The 13,711-nt window shown below is 51.5% G+C and overlaps 2 protein-coding genes across 2 annotated transcripts; both read left to right on the top strand.

Moving 5' to 3' along the window:
• The first annotated feature begins 6,767 nt into the window (after window positions 1–6,767).
• GUITHDRAFT_156595 (hypothetical protein) lies at window positions 6,768–7,768 on the top strand. Its single transcript, XM_005818336.1, has 4 exons — window positions 6,768–6,938; window positions 7,002–7,125; window positions 7,333–7,543; window positions 7,636–7,768. Exons 1-4 carry the CDS (start codon window positions 6,916–6,918, stop codon window positions 7,677–7,679), a joined length of 402 nt encoding a protein of 133 aa, XP_005818393.1. The 5' UTR covers window positions 6,768–6,915; the 3' UTR covers window positions 7,680–7,768.
• Window positions 7,769–11,561: 3,793 nt separating this feature from the next.
• Window positions 11,562–13,573, top strand: GUITHDRAFT_156594 (hypothetical protein; the record flags this gene model as incomplete). Its single annotated transcript, XM_005818335.1, is given in 8 exon segments — window positions 11,562–11,891; window positions 11,950–12,045; window positions 12,093–12,137; window positions 12,508–12,569; window positions 12,794–12,835; window positions 12,852–12,855; window positions 12,902–12,988; window positions 13,192–13,573. Coding segments are annotated over 2 exon segments (378 nt in total), but the record flags the coding sequence as incomplete, so codon positions are not given.
• Between the last annotated feature and the right edge of the window lie 138 nt (window positions 13,574–13,711).

Below are 13,711 nucleotides of genomic sequence, written 5' to 3'. Positions count from 1 at the left end.
GGCTCGAGTCAAGTCTTAGAGGTGGACAAGAGGCGGAGCGGAGCTGTGGGCCCCATGGGGGGAAGGAGGAAGAAATAAAGCAGGTGGACATGGGGCAAGCAACGAAGGTAAGGGCAGGTAAGCCGGTGGGGGAGGGGGGAGGGGGGCCGGGAGGAGGAGGCCGGGCGGAGGCCGGCCGGGCTCTCGGGCCCGGTCCGGACCGAGGCCCGGGGGAAGGGACGTGAGTCCCAGGGACCCATACGCATTCCACCTACCACCTTATCTCCTGATTGTCCTTATCCCTCATTCACTCACTGGCCGAAGGCCGGCCGAGACCGCCAAGGTGTGTCGGAGCCGAGGAAGCAACACAAGTTGAAAGCACGGACGACCCAGGCCAAGGCCGGCGGAGGAAACTCCACTGGCTGAGGCCGGGGAAGACCACTCAAGTATATCAGAGGAGGGAGCAGAGCAGAAGCACGGCTGCCATAAGGGCCAGCCAAGTCGGGCCGAACTGCCAGGTCACGAGATCCCTGTTAGACTAGAGTAGAGCAAGGTGATAACAAGCCATGCAACCTACCTAGCATTCTAATAAACTCAACTACTACTACTACTAGGGTTTAGGGTTTAGGGTTTAGGGTTTAGGGTTTAGGAGGCGCCGTTATTTTCGGCAGCATGAGGCGCCGTTATTTTCGGCAGCATGGAGGCGCCGTTATTTTCGGCAGCATGGAGGCGCCGTTATTTTCGGCAGCATGGAGGCGCCGTTGTTTTCGGCAGCATGGCTCCTCGTCAGGTGTAGGGGAAGCCGCCAGGGCGCCAAGGAAGCTGCAAGCAAGAGGTTTGTATACTTCAAATAGCTTTCTAAGTATGGTTCTTCAGTATGATGAAAATGTTCGCAACCTGCTGTATCGGAGATCATGCCAATACACGCAGAGCGGACTTGTGGATGCCTCTGTCCTCGAAGCTGATCTCGTCGAGAGGGTGAAGAGCTTCGCGAAGCGTTATCCGAACAGCAGGACAGCCCAGGCTTGCAAGGCTGTGGAGGGATGCACCCCCGACGCTATCGCAGAAGCCATCCGCTCGACATGTCAGCAGGCACGACGTGAGCTTCTGCAAGAAGCGATGGCTGGATGGAGTGACGCATCCAGAGAGTGGTTTATGCAGCAGATTGAAGAAGCCAAGAAGGAGAAGGTCGAGACATACACCGCCTCAGCAGGCAACGAGGTGACTTCCTTCATCTCCATGACTCTCCTGGGCATCTCCTCGGTGTATGTCAACCATGAAGAAAAGCTGAAGAAGAAATTTGAAGAGATCGGACTGATCGTAGACTCAGTGCAAGAGAGTAAAGCGATCATGTGGAAGGCTCCGTATAGACCCGAGATAGCGAGTGCTGAGGAGATCCCGGTGACTGTTTCCTTCCTCCGCAATGCACAAGCGGAGAAGCTCTGGCAGGGAAGAGAGGACTTCGCGATCGATGGTCGCAAGTTCACAGCTGTACATGTGAGCATCGTGCACGATCGATCTTTCAAGATTCGAGCCAAGAGAGGACCCTGGGGCAAAGGGGGCAGCTTGGCAGAGCTGACTCACCTGCTAACCTTGGGCGGCATGACAACGGCTGAGATAGCTGCCGTCTATCGCTATCAGCTGCTGCGCCAGTCCCTTGCAGCGGTCCAACTCCAGCCGCTGGCAGGCATGCTGGTCGCTGGGGCGCCAGGACAGCAAGTCCACAAAGGCTTAGGTCAGAAAGGCTTCATCGCTGTAGGGGCCAACGTCATCTGGAGACAGAGGGAGGTGGAGTGGATCGTCTCCTCGAGCTGCCCAGAGGCGAATGATACAGCATTTCGAGCTTTCCGAGAGAGCGAAGCGATGGAGGGAGTACACCTGACTCTGTTCAGCGAGGACCCGAAGATCAGAGAGGCGCTCGCAGTCGAGTTGACAGCTGATCGCTTTGTGTCCAGAAATAAGTTGAAGAAGGCATCAAGGATGCAGAAGAAGGCAGGCGGCAAGGACGGCAAGGAGATCAAGATCATCATCAAGTCGACGGCGGCATCTGGTCGCTTCACGAGGAAGGAGATGGAGGGGCTGTGCAACGGCGGCAACACGTCTATCGCAAGAGTCAAGAGAGTCTTGTTGGAGATCGCTAACAGGCTCGAGATCAACGTTGAAGGCATCGACATGGAGGAGGATTTGAACACCAAGTCCTGGAACGGGTCCAAGCTATGCATCCTCCTCGGCTCCACGGAGGATGCTCGACGCATGATGAAGGAGCTGCCCTTCTATCTCGAAGGCGCAGCAACCAAGCTCGAAGCAGTCGGCTTCGACAAGGAGCCTGACTCTGAGGCGGCTGGTCAGCGGGGCACCAGCGACGCAGCGCAGCGACAGGAGGAAAGCGAGGGAGAGTGGCTGGAGTTTACAGACCTGGAGAGGATCACAATGGAGGCAGCATCTCCGTCAAGCCAAGAGGACATGCAGCTCGTCAGCGAGCTGTCAGCAGTCATCGAAGATGCAGCTTCTTTGAACGAGGCGGGGACGAGCGAGCCGATCAAGCTGGTCCTGGACAAGGCCGTTGGCAACCTCCACGACACGTTCTACTCTCCGGGGAGCCTGGAGTTCATGTCGCTGGGAGAGTGGGCGAAGATGCCAGAGGAGCAGGGAGTTGGGCGCAACGTTCTCAAGGAGAAGCTGGGGAAGTGGCTGCAGAGCAAGCGCTGGACTCGCGTGCAAGGAGAGAGCAAGAAGGCAAGGAGGGGCAGCGCGTTCTCGCCACGGGCAACGGCAGCTGCTGAGCTTGAGCAGGAGGCGGAGAGCGACGACATAGAGCGTCGATCTCTTAGCTTCCTGTTCATAGCACTGAGTAAATTCGCAGAGATGCATGTGCTGGCCTGCTCGCTGAAGGTGGACAAGAAGGACCGACTGCGGGTGGAGATGAGGGAAGATGACGAAGAAGAGGAAGACATGGAGGAAGAGCAAGGCGAGGGCGAGGAAGAAGACGGGGCGAGCCCGTACCGAGCTTGAGCTGAGCCCAAGGTAAGGAGAGAAGGTAGGAGGCGACTGAAGGCCAAGGTGAGGAGAGGCAACTCTCCTGACTGAAGCTGAGGAAGCTGAATGGAGGACGAGTAGGTGGCGACCGAAGGCCAAGGTGAGGAGAGGCAACTCTTCTGACTGAGGCTGAGGAAGCTGAATGGAGGTAGAGTAGGTGGTGACCGAAGGCCAAGGTGAGGAGAGGCAACTCTCCTGACTGAGGCTGAGGAAGCCAAGAGAAGACAGCAGAAGTAGAGAGTAGAAAGACGCCTCAGAAGCAGGGTTCGCATTGTAGGCCGTGTACTCCCAGTGCTCGAGCGCCTCTTTAGACTAGGATCAAATTGCATAAGCCCACAACGAGGCCGAGCAACATTCTAGCATTCTAATAAACTCACATAATAATAATAATAATAGGGTTTAGGGTTTAGGAGGATCCCTTTATCTGAGGCAGGATCCCTTTATCTGAGGAGTGTACTCCCAGTGCTCGAGCGCCTCTTTAGACTAGGATCAAATTGCACAAGCCCACAACGAGGCCGAGCAACATTAACCCCTTTAGACATATCATTAGGCGAGAGATGAGCAAAGAGCAAAAGTTCTTAGCTATTAGGGTTTAGGGTTTAGGGTTTAGGGTTTAGGGTTTAGGAGGATCCCTTTATCTGAGGCAGGATCCCCGAGCAACATTCTAGCATTCTAATAAACTCACATAATAATAATAATAATAGGGTTTAGGGTTTAGGAGGATCCCTTTATCTGAGGCATGCAGATCAGCGGGGTCCCTGCGTGGTAGAGCAAGAGTCGCCAGGAACGCAGGAAGCTCGGGAAACCATCGAGAATGCTTCGAAACATGTGGCCAATATCTATTGTGAACCCTGACGAGATCGTGCAGTACCGTACCTCCAGCTACCTCAAGAGGCAGACGGAAGCTGCAACGATGCCGTCATCAGCCGAACTGATGCGGAGACTGGATGAATTCGCAAGGCAGAACCCCAAAAGCAGGACGAGCAAAGCTCTGAAAGCAAAAGAAATTTCCTTGGAAGCCTTAGCCGAAGCCATCAGTCAGACATGCAGCTTTGCTGAACCCTCGTCACTGGAGAATCCGAAAGGGTTCAGGCAGTGGGGTGACGATGTCAAGCAGTGGTACCTGTCAGAGTTCCAAGCTGACAGACAAAGGCAGATGGAGGCCAGATCATATGATGATCAGGGCACCAATGTGCAGACGATTACCATGAAGGTACTTGGGATCCCTGCATACTTTTCCAGACAGGTGGAAAACTTATGCCTCAAGCTTGAAGAGCAAGGCTTGATCGTCGATCAGACGCAAGATAGCAGGAGCCTGATCTTCAAGGCTCCCTTGAAGCCTGACCTTGTGCAGGCAGCGGAGATCCCAGCAGTGATCACATTTGTCCGCAATGAGGCGGCTGAGAAACTCTGGAAAGGAGAGGGTACCTTCAAGGTGGCAGGCAGGAGGATTCTAGCAGTGAACCCAGCAGCCAACCCACCGATCTCGTTCAAGATGCGGCCAAAGAAGGAGAACATGAGCAGAGTTGGAATCCTAGCTGAGGTGGCCCAACTCCTGATGCTCAACGATTCGAGCACAGGTGACATATGTGAGATCTACAGGCAGCTATGCCTGAAGCAGGGATTAGCGATCATTGATCTGATCCCAAACGCGGGAATGACAGTGAACCTCCCCCCCAAGAGGAACCTACCGCCAAAGAAGGTGTTCGCTGCGGTAGGAATAGAAACAGTCAACCAGAACAGAGAGGTCGACTGGATCGCAACGTGCTCGAGCCTTGAAGCAGCGGACATCGTTCTTCAAGCATTCGATCGACATGGAAAGGATCGTGCAGGAGTCACTTTGGGACTGGTCTCAGAGAATGACAAAATACTGAAATGGTTCTCAGTGCAGATGGAAGCAACGGCGCTGCACAAGAATATGAAGAATGCGGTGCGACAAGAGGGCACGGCAATGGCAACGGGAGCAGAGATGCTGTACTCGGTACAAATCTCCTCTCCTGTGCCGTCAGGGAAGTTCTCCCGAAATGAGATCGAAAAAATCTGCGCAAGTGACGAAACGGGCAGAGCAAAAGTCATCCGAAACATTCGGAGGGCTGTCGCTTGCTTTGATCCACAGGTGGAAAAAGATCTCCAACGGATCCACCTCCAATGCGATCCAGAAACAGGGATCTGGGATGGGTCTGGTATCATTCTCCGGCTACGCAGTGAAAGTAGTGCAAGAAAGATGATGGCTGAATTCCCCACACAGCTCCTCTGCTGGCAAGGCACAGTTGAAATCCAAACGACAGCGAGCAGTCTGAACCTCAAAGTGTCGCCTCAGGCAACTCGCGATCAGTCTAACCCTGAGGCCAGGTCACAAACGACGGGGACCAGAGCAGAGGGAACTGTGTGGAAAGAGATCGAGCTCAGTTCCATTATCAATGAAACCAACTTCCCAGATGCGGGAACGGACGTGGTCGTCGAAGAACTTAAGGAAACTATTGCTGACGTAACTAGGAGCGAGCTGCAACAGCAAGGGCAGCTTCAACTCCATCTTGATGACGCGGTGCAAGAGATGGCTCCGGAGAGCCCAGGAAATGCATCCTTCCCCACGCTACAAGAGTGGGCTGATAAGGGTGCCAACGCGGCAGAGAATGCCGTGAGCAAGCGACTGCGTGAACGAGTCAGGGTGATTGCAGGCAAGCATACGTGGAAGGTAGCGAAACGCAAGAGCAGCGCTTTCGCACCAAATGAGGAGAAGCCCTTGAAAACTGACCTTCTCTTCATTGCTTTGAATAAATTCCTGGAGGAAACGGCGCTCTCCCTCGTAGGAATGCTGGGAGACAGAAACGAATTGAAACTTGTTTTGAGCAGTGAGATACAGATGGAAGACGCGCGAGTGGAAGATGCACCCGAAGCAGGGAGCAGAGCGGTAGAAGTGGAAGAGATGTCGCTTGACTCCTCCCCAACCGCGCCGCTTGACGCCTAATGGAAGCAGGAGGAGGAGGAGAGGGCAGGTGGGACAGTGGGCACCAGGGCGTGGTGGAATCAAGCAGAAAGAGACAAGAAGGTGAGAAAAAGAATGACAAAAAGAATCCAAAAAACAGAAAAATACAAACATTCGACTTGATAGGGGAGATCCCCTGGAGTCTACGGGAAAACAATAGAGAGTACGGAGCAGCGGCGCTGCTCAACTCAGGAGAAGATGGATTTCTCTCTGAGGACGTTATGGAGGCTTTAATCGTTGAGGTAAACCGAAATTTAGAACCAGCGGAAGACAGATTTCAAATAGCATGGCTCCAAGGCACGAGGTATGCCAGCGAGCAAACTAGAAACCAATTTGGGCTGCAGAGAGGGACCATTGTTCTCCCGAGAATAGTAGCGGGTTTGAGAGATCAGGAGGGAAGGGCAAGGAGAGCAAAGCGACTGTTAGCCGGAGCAGCTCAACCATTATTATTCCCATGCGTAGAAAACGGCAATCATTGGATCCTAATCGTGGCAGATGTCAACACAAAAAGAATACACATCGTCGACTCGCTCAACACGGCCGGGGAGAGAGACCTGGGGACAGTCAGAAGTCAAAGGGATGCACAGTTTCAATTGGGGGGCGCACAGCGAATGGACCTAGCATCACTCGTGGCGACGATCATCACCGAGGCAATTAGCGACCAACAAGAACAAGACGACAAGGCATGGAGGGCATGTGTGTCAACGGGACTGCAACAAACGGACGGCTACAACTGCGGAATTTTTGTACTACTGCATCTGCTGCTGATCGCAAAGACACGAAAGCAGACGCAACAACACGATATCTTCAACATAGGTAGGCAACAAGGCGTCCCGCCACACCAACAATGGCTCGTGAGAACAAGGCACCTGCTGCTGGATGGGCTCTGGGGAGGGGGTCTAGAACAAGTTCACATGCGAGAAACGATCCAATGCATCTGCAGAGCGTTACAACACGCGCAAGAAACAGGCTACAAGGAATGGCAAGCAGCAAAGCTCACCATGGAACGTAGACCTAACCAGATGGAAAGGCGAGAGAATGGCCAAAAACGCGCAGGCGAGCTTCAGATGACCCAGGTAGCCGAAGATGCATGGCTAGAGGAGAGATGGAAAGACGGAGCGGCCCTGCAAATACCAGACAGGTCAGCACAGGGGGACATCCTGCCATACCCCCCTCCACCACCTCCCGCCCCATGCCCCGTCTCTCCACTCCAGCCACCTTCCCCCCCACCAGACATGCACGCAGAGACAAACTCGAAGCACGACAAGGAGACTAGGGGGGAGGAGGAGCCATCAGCCCCAACGAAGATGCAAGAGAGGTACGCGTCCCACTTTCAATGGGCATCGGAGGCGGAGGAGCAAATCCTAACAGCAAGCAGCAACGCACACGAGGCTACCACCGATAGGTCAGTGCACTCAGCATGGGTGGAAACCCACAAGAAGGACAACGCTCCAGGCAACATCATCTCTCAAAATATCAATGGATGCAGTCAATTCGTGCTGAAACACATCCTGGCATATTTGATTGAGAAGTATCATCCATCTATTGTCATGTTGCAGGAAGTCAGGGTGGGGCGTGGTAAGAAAAAGGAAACAGATCTCCGAATGATGATCAAGAAAGAATGGGGATGTTACCGAATGTTTATGACCAAGGGTACAGGGTTTGGGAGAAAGGGTAAGAGTGATCTACGCCTTGTGATACTGGCGCATGCTGACCTTCTCCCGCGCCCCCCCTCCTCGCCAAATGGTACAGCATTGGAGGGGGCACACAGACAAAAAATACAAGTTTTACAGATCTCACGAAAAAAAGAAAACATACTTTTGTGTAACATCCATATGCCAGTGGCGACGGAGGAGGGGGAACAAGACAGCATGTGGAAGGCGCTAAGCCAGATGCTCAAGCCAGACCCAAACATCAAGCTCATCATCATCGGAGGCGACTTCAATGCATCTCGACAACATCCAGAGATCCCCATGAGAATAGGATACGGAAGCAATTCGAGTGTACACCGTGCAGATGAGAAAATGGAGCAAGTCTTAAATGAGCTTGGGCGAGTCCAGACAGTCACCTGCGAGAAGATGTGCAGAAGCAGCACACACTTCACCTTCTCCACATGGTACAAGCAGGGTCACCACCAAGCGAAACTGGATCATATCTTTGCTTTCCATCATCCATCTCGCACAGTAAGCCTGATATCGCAGACCGCAGAAGACTGCATCATAGGAGCTGCCGTCGACCACAGAGCACTCGTAGTGAATGTGAGCTCGCTCGATGCTGAGGGGGAGCAAGCCATCCCAAAGATTGAAATTCTCCCGCAAAGGAGAGATCGAGAAGCAATTCCTCGACGAAAGAAAAGGGTGGTCGAGATGGACAAGTTATCAGGAAGATTAGGTGTAGAATGGGCAATAGCACTGGATGAGAAGATAACAGCGGCAAAAGCCCTACACCAAGACTTGGACATTCTCGAACTGATAACAACAGCCCTCCCCACCAAGGAAATCCCCCTACGAGGCTCAGGCGGTAAACGACATGCATCTAAGATTCAGATGGATCTGAAACGGAAACTCAAGCAGCTTCAAAGGGATCTGAGAAGCGCATCAGAAATTCCCGACTTTATTGATCGGGCACACAAGGAGTCAAGCTTACACGCAGAAATAAGAGAGACAATGACCAAATTCAAAGAGATCTGCGCAGCACAGGACCAAGAGATATTTCTGAAAACATGCGACGAACGAAGAAGACGCTTGGGGACGATAGGGAGTAAAGAGTCTCAAAACGCAATGGGCAAGAAGTCAGACTTTAAGCCCAAAGCCCCAATGCTGAGTCAACTGTCAGAGAAGTGCCACCCAAATACAATCGAACTTACGTCATGGAGGGATCTCCAGCCAGCGCTGCAACAGCCGGAGACAGCATATCTTCAAGAACTGAACCCGTTAATCGAAACATTCTTACAAAGCAGCTCCAAAGAATCAAGCAAAACCTTTTGGAATGCAAGACATCAAACCATGCTACACGTCGAGACTCTCGGGGCGAGAAACCAGGCACCACAAAAGATGTACATAACTCTGGCGCCTGCACACGCAATCGTACCCATCATCCGAGGACTGATCACCCGGGGGCAGCCAGGAGGGTGGCGCTTAGTAGGATACAAAAACATCGAGCAATTCCTCCCCATGAGATTGCTTCCCTGTTCCTGCCTGCTCTTGACCGAGTTTTGCCCAGATGACGTTCACTTGCAGATATCGTGCGGAACATGCGCACGGGCTGAATGTCAAACAAAGGGAAGAATGATTCCGCTGTACGACAGACGTCAGGAAAACAAAGAACCAACAGGTAAGATACTTGTTAGGTAGTAATAGCCTACTTGGGGTAATTTTCTCCATGCCTTAGCAAAGCTCTCCCAGCCTTGCCGAGCAGGAGATGTACGCAGGGATTGTTCTTCTTGCTTTCAATCATTTCCCAGCTGATAGTTGTCTGCATTTTCTCCGCTACCCATATTGCGAGTCGTTCTGGGCCCCGTCTGCCCGATCTGATTTCTCGTTGTACTTGGCTTATTGTTTGGCACCCCCATTGGTTGCACCATGATGTTAGTTTGTGTATCAAACTGCTTTTGATATCATCATCCACCCTGCATTTCTTATTCGTTTCTTTCTCTAGATACCGAATCGCCGCCCTTCCCAAGATGGGTGCTGGATGGGGGAGTTGGAGGCCTCCACTGTCCCAAGGTAGGCGAAAAATCGCATTGCTTGTGCTCTTACTCAATCCCATAGCTCGTTTGAACGCTCTGGTCCAGAGGTTATCCAAGGTTTGTAAATCTTTCCACGTCCAGCTAACGAGTACCGCCGAGTATCGAAAGATATTCACGATACCTACTTTGACTAGGTAGTATTTCTGGGCTGCAGAGTAGGCCGATGATTCAATCAGGTTTGTCAGTTCCCTGGTCTTTTCGAAGATATGCTCCTTCTCTCCCCACGTGAAGGGGCAGGTGTGCGCCTTGTTGCCTCTTCCTCCTGATCGCCACAAGCTGATTCGAATCCCTAGATATTTGAACCATTTCGTCGGTGGTAGGTTCACAAACTCCTTGTCGAAGAACTTGATGTTTTGCGTCCCCGGGATCTCCCTCTTGAGCCGATAATCAAAGCTGGTGATTTCAGATTTCTTCGTGTTCAGTTCTAATCCACTCCATCTACAGAATCGCTCTACCACTTGAACTAGTGTTTTCATTTCCCTCACTGAGTTGGCTATCAGTACAAGGTCATCTGCGAATGACAGGTTGTTGGGATGCTGAGTTGCAATCTCGTCTTGTTGTTGATCGAGTTGTCTGGACAGGATGCTAAGCAGTAGATTTGTTTTGGGAGGACTTGCAGGACTGCCTTGAGGTAATCCCCTGAGAAGCGGGATGGCTGCCGTTTCGAACCTCTCTGTTTGAATCTGCAGTGCTATCCCTTTGCTGCCGCTGATTACCACGTCTACATCACGCTGATGGAAGCCATATACTTCCATGATTTTTGCGATGGATTCGACTGCCACGTTGTTAAAAAAGTTTGCAAAGTCAAGGTATAACAGGATGAGGGTGTGTTGATTGCTCTGAGCCTCCTCGATGATGTTGAGTAGACGATGGCCCTGCCGGATCGTCCCTCCCTCTGGTCTGAAACCTTCCTGGTTGTTCGTCAGCAGCTTATGTTTTTCAGCTGCTTTCGCGAGTCTGTGCGCTATGACCGCCTGGAAGATCCGCGTCACCGAGGAGAGGACGCATATAGGTCGTTGGTTCTCCAGGACGTGACAGAGCTCATTTTTTGGTAAGAGCCTGACCCTTGCCAGCATATTCAACATCTTTTTGTCTCCTGTCAAAGCTTTGCTGATTACTTCCCCTATCTCCTCCTTTGCGCTATCAGGTAGAGCTTTCAGGATCTCATTTGAGATCAAATCCATGCCTGCTGCCTTGCGGTTGGATAGTCTTTGGATCCAGACCTGAATCTCTCCTGGCTCCAGCGGGTATGCTATTTCTATCTCCCTGGTCTGATATTGATTGATTTGATCTGGGGGGTCGAAGTCCGGTGGTTTGATGGAAGTGAATAATTGACAGCTTTTGCAGAAGAAGAGGATCTTTGGTTCTTTGTTTTCCTGACGTTTGTCGTACAGCGGAATCATTCTTCCCTTTGTTTGACATTCAGCCCGTGCGCATGTTCCGTTCAATGTACAGCCGTTCACTGCAAAGAAGGTTAAGAGAAGGAAAGGAAAAAGGGAGGCTAGCCCACACGAGCTCCTGCCACCCACGAAACTAGCCAGACCGGACCAAGGGAGAGAGGAAACAAATAGGAGGGCTCATACCCGGGAGATTTTGAGGGAGCTCCTCCAACATGACGCTACTTACTATGGAGACGACAAGAATCAGCGAGAAAGATTTTGCTACACTTCAGGGCGCATACCTTTCAAAGTTCATGGAGACATCGCTATCTTTGAGCCGCCCCACACAGGAGTAAACACAACCTCGGACCCACCAATAGAATGGGTGGAAGCGTCGCTGGACTCGGCTCCCTTCACATCTGCAACAAAGGAAGAAGAAGACGGGAATCACCGAAGAGAATGCAATCAAAGTATCCATCTGTTGCTGGAAATAGTCAATATGTTGGACGACGGCGAAACAGAAGCTACAGCATGGTGGCAACAACTCGAAGAGGTAGTATCAGAGGTTCGCCAAGAAACAACACAACCATTGGCATACGAGTTTTTACAACACCTAGCAGAGATCACAGATTGTGACATCAGTACATTTCGTAACTGGCCGACACTACACACACATCCCCAGGCTCTGAGCAACAAGAGAGCAAAGGAACTGCAACGAGTGGTGGTTTGGATAGATAAACAACAGAGATTTCGCGAGCACATCCTGCAAAACACAATACATGTCATTCTGATAGGATGGAAGAATAACATTGATGAGATACCAGAAGGCTTCGAAATTATCAGCCGGATCCCGAAAGGCGCTCAGATAGCATACGCAGCAAACTTTTGGGGAACAGGGAATCGTTGCCTGATGAAAACGTTAGAGGAGCTATGGATACTCGTCAAGCACACATTCCCAACATACCCCAGAGCTCAGCTTCATGACAACATCCTCCCAACGTATGAGGAGATGTGTAACCAACGAAGGGGTCAGATCCAGCCGCGCAGCGATCACCAAGGCGGAAGGCATTTCACAGCAGCTATTGAAGGAGACGTCACACAGAGCAGAAAAAATAGAACCATGCGAATAGGGTATGTTCTCCAGCAACAAGCGACGGCAGCAGGAGGAGGGATGAAAATCAATGGGAAATGCAGCATCATTCGAGCGAATACAATTGCAATTGGCTTACTGTTCCAACATATCCTCGAGGAAGGGATACAAATCAAGAGGGGAAATCAAGTCACAATCATGTATCAGTCCACCCGCTTTCACCGCTTCATCACGAATACATTACGCATTGATACCATGCGATACGAAGATGAACTGCTGGAGGACCTACATGATCGATTACTCACTTGCATGAAGAAACTCGAGGGGAGAGGAATCAAGATCCGACTTCAATTAGCAAAAGAATCTGACCGACACATCCAACAGGCAAAGGAGATGGCCAAACAAGCAAAACAAACATTTGCCTCGGGATGGGAGAAAGCGATTTATGACAGCGCAATGGAGTTCACCATCGCAGGAGAAGACAGTCCTACATCAGGAATGGATAGATTGAAGAAGTGGGACTATATAATTCGACAACAGGCAATGACTGCGAGGATTCGAGCGGGAGACCTCACCTTGACGGAGAAATTCATGCTTGAAGTACATGTGGGCAGAAACCTACTCGCGAAGGCGTTTAGAGTATGCCAAGGTTCATTCACACGAACAGCAATTCAAGCAATCACCTTCTCAGTACCGACGAGGAAGAAGCTCTTTCAATGGGGGAAGACTAACTCACCATGCTGCCCCCACTGTCCAGACCGAGAAGAAACCTGGGGGCATATTCAGCTGGCATGTCGGCAGTTTCAAGCAATGATCCAACAAGCACACAATCAAGTCATGAAGAAGATCAAGGTAAGACTGCAGCAGAGTTGGAGGAAACAAAGGCTACAGGTCACTACATGGTGGGAAACTCCAATGCGCATCGTGATGGAAGCGATGGGGACTTCAATGCACCAAGAAGGACAATGGATACCAGACGGTTGCTGCTACTTTACAAACATCAAACGCATCGTCATCATTGAATTCGCAAGGACATCGGAATATGACGGAGTCGAACACACAAGCCTGGAATGCCTGAAGAAGAAATTTCAGGAAAAAGAAGAGAAATATGCCGATCTACGAGCAGAAATCATAGCTCTGCTCCCTGACCATGAAGTTGAACAAGCAACATTCATAGCAGGAGTGAAAGGATCGATCATGGAGAGGGAATGGCATGAGAATTTCAGGAGGCTAAGGGTGGATGACACGGAATGGGAAAGCATCAAGACAGCAGCAATCAAGCAACTGCTGGAGGTGCAACACATGCTATGGACGGCAAGAAGGGGAAGCGAGTCGACCTAGTCCGATGGGGGCAGGTGAGGGGGCAGGCGCGGCACAGGGGCAAGCCACCTATGGAGCACAGGCGGCAGGGAAGGAAAACAAGCCTAGCATCAAGGAGGCAGGCGCAGCTCATGGTCATGGAGGGAAGACAAGCGGCGACTGGGGGGGAAGGA

The sequence above is a fragment of the Guillardia theta genome, assembly GCF_000315625.1.
Source record: "Guillardia theta CCMP2712 unplaced genomic scaffold GUITHscaffold_324, whole genome shotgun sequence".
In the NCBI taxonomy this organism is placed as follows: Eukaryota; class Cryptophyceae; order Pyrenomonadales; family Geminigeraceae; genus Guillardia; species Guillardia theta.
This window is presented reverse-complemented; position numbering and strand designations above follow the sequence as displayed.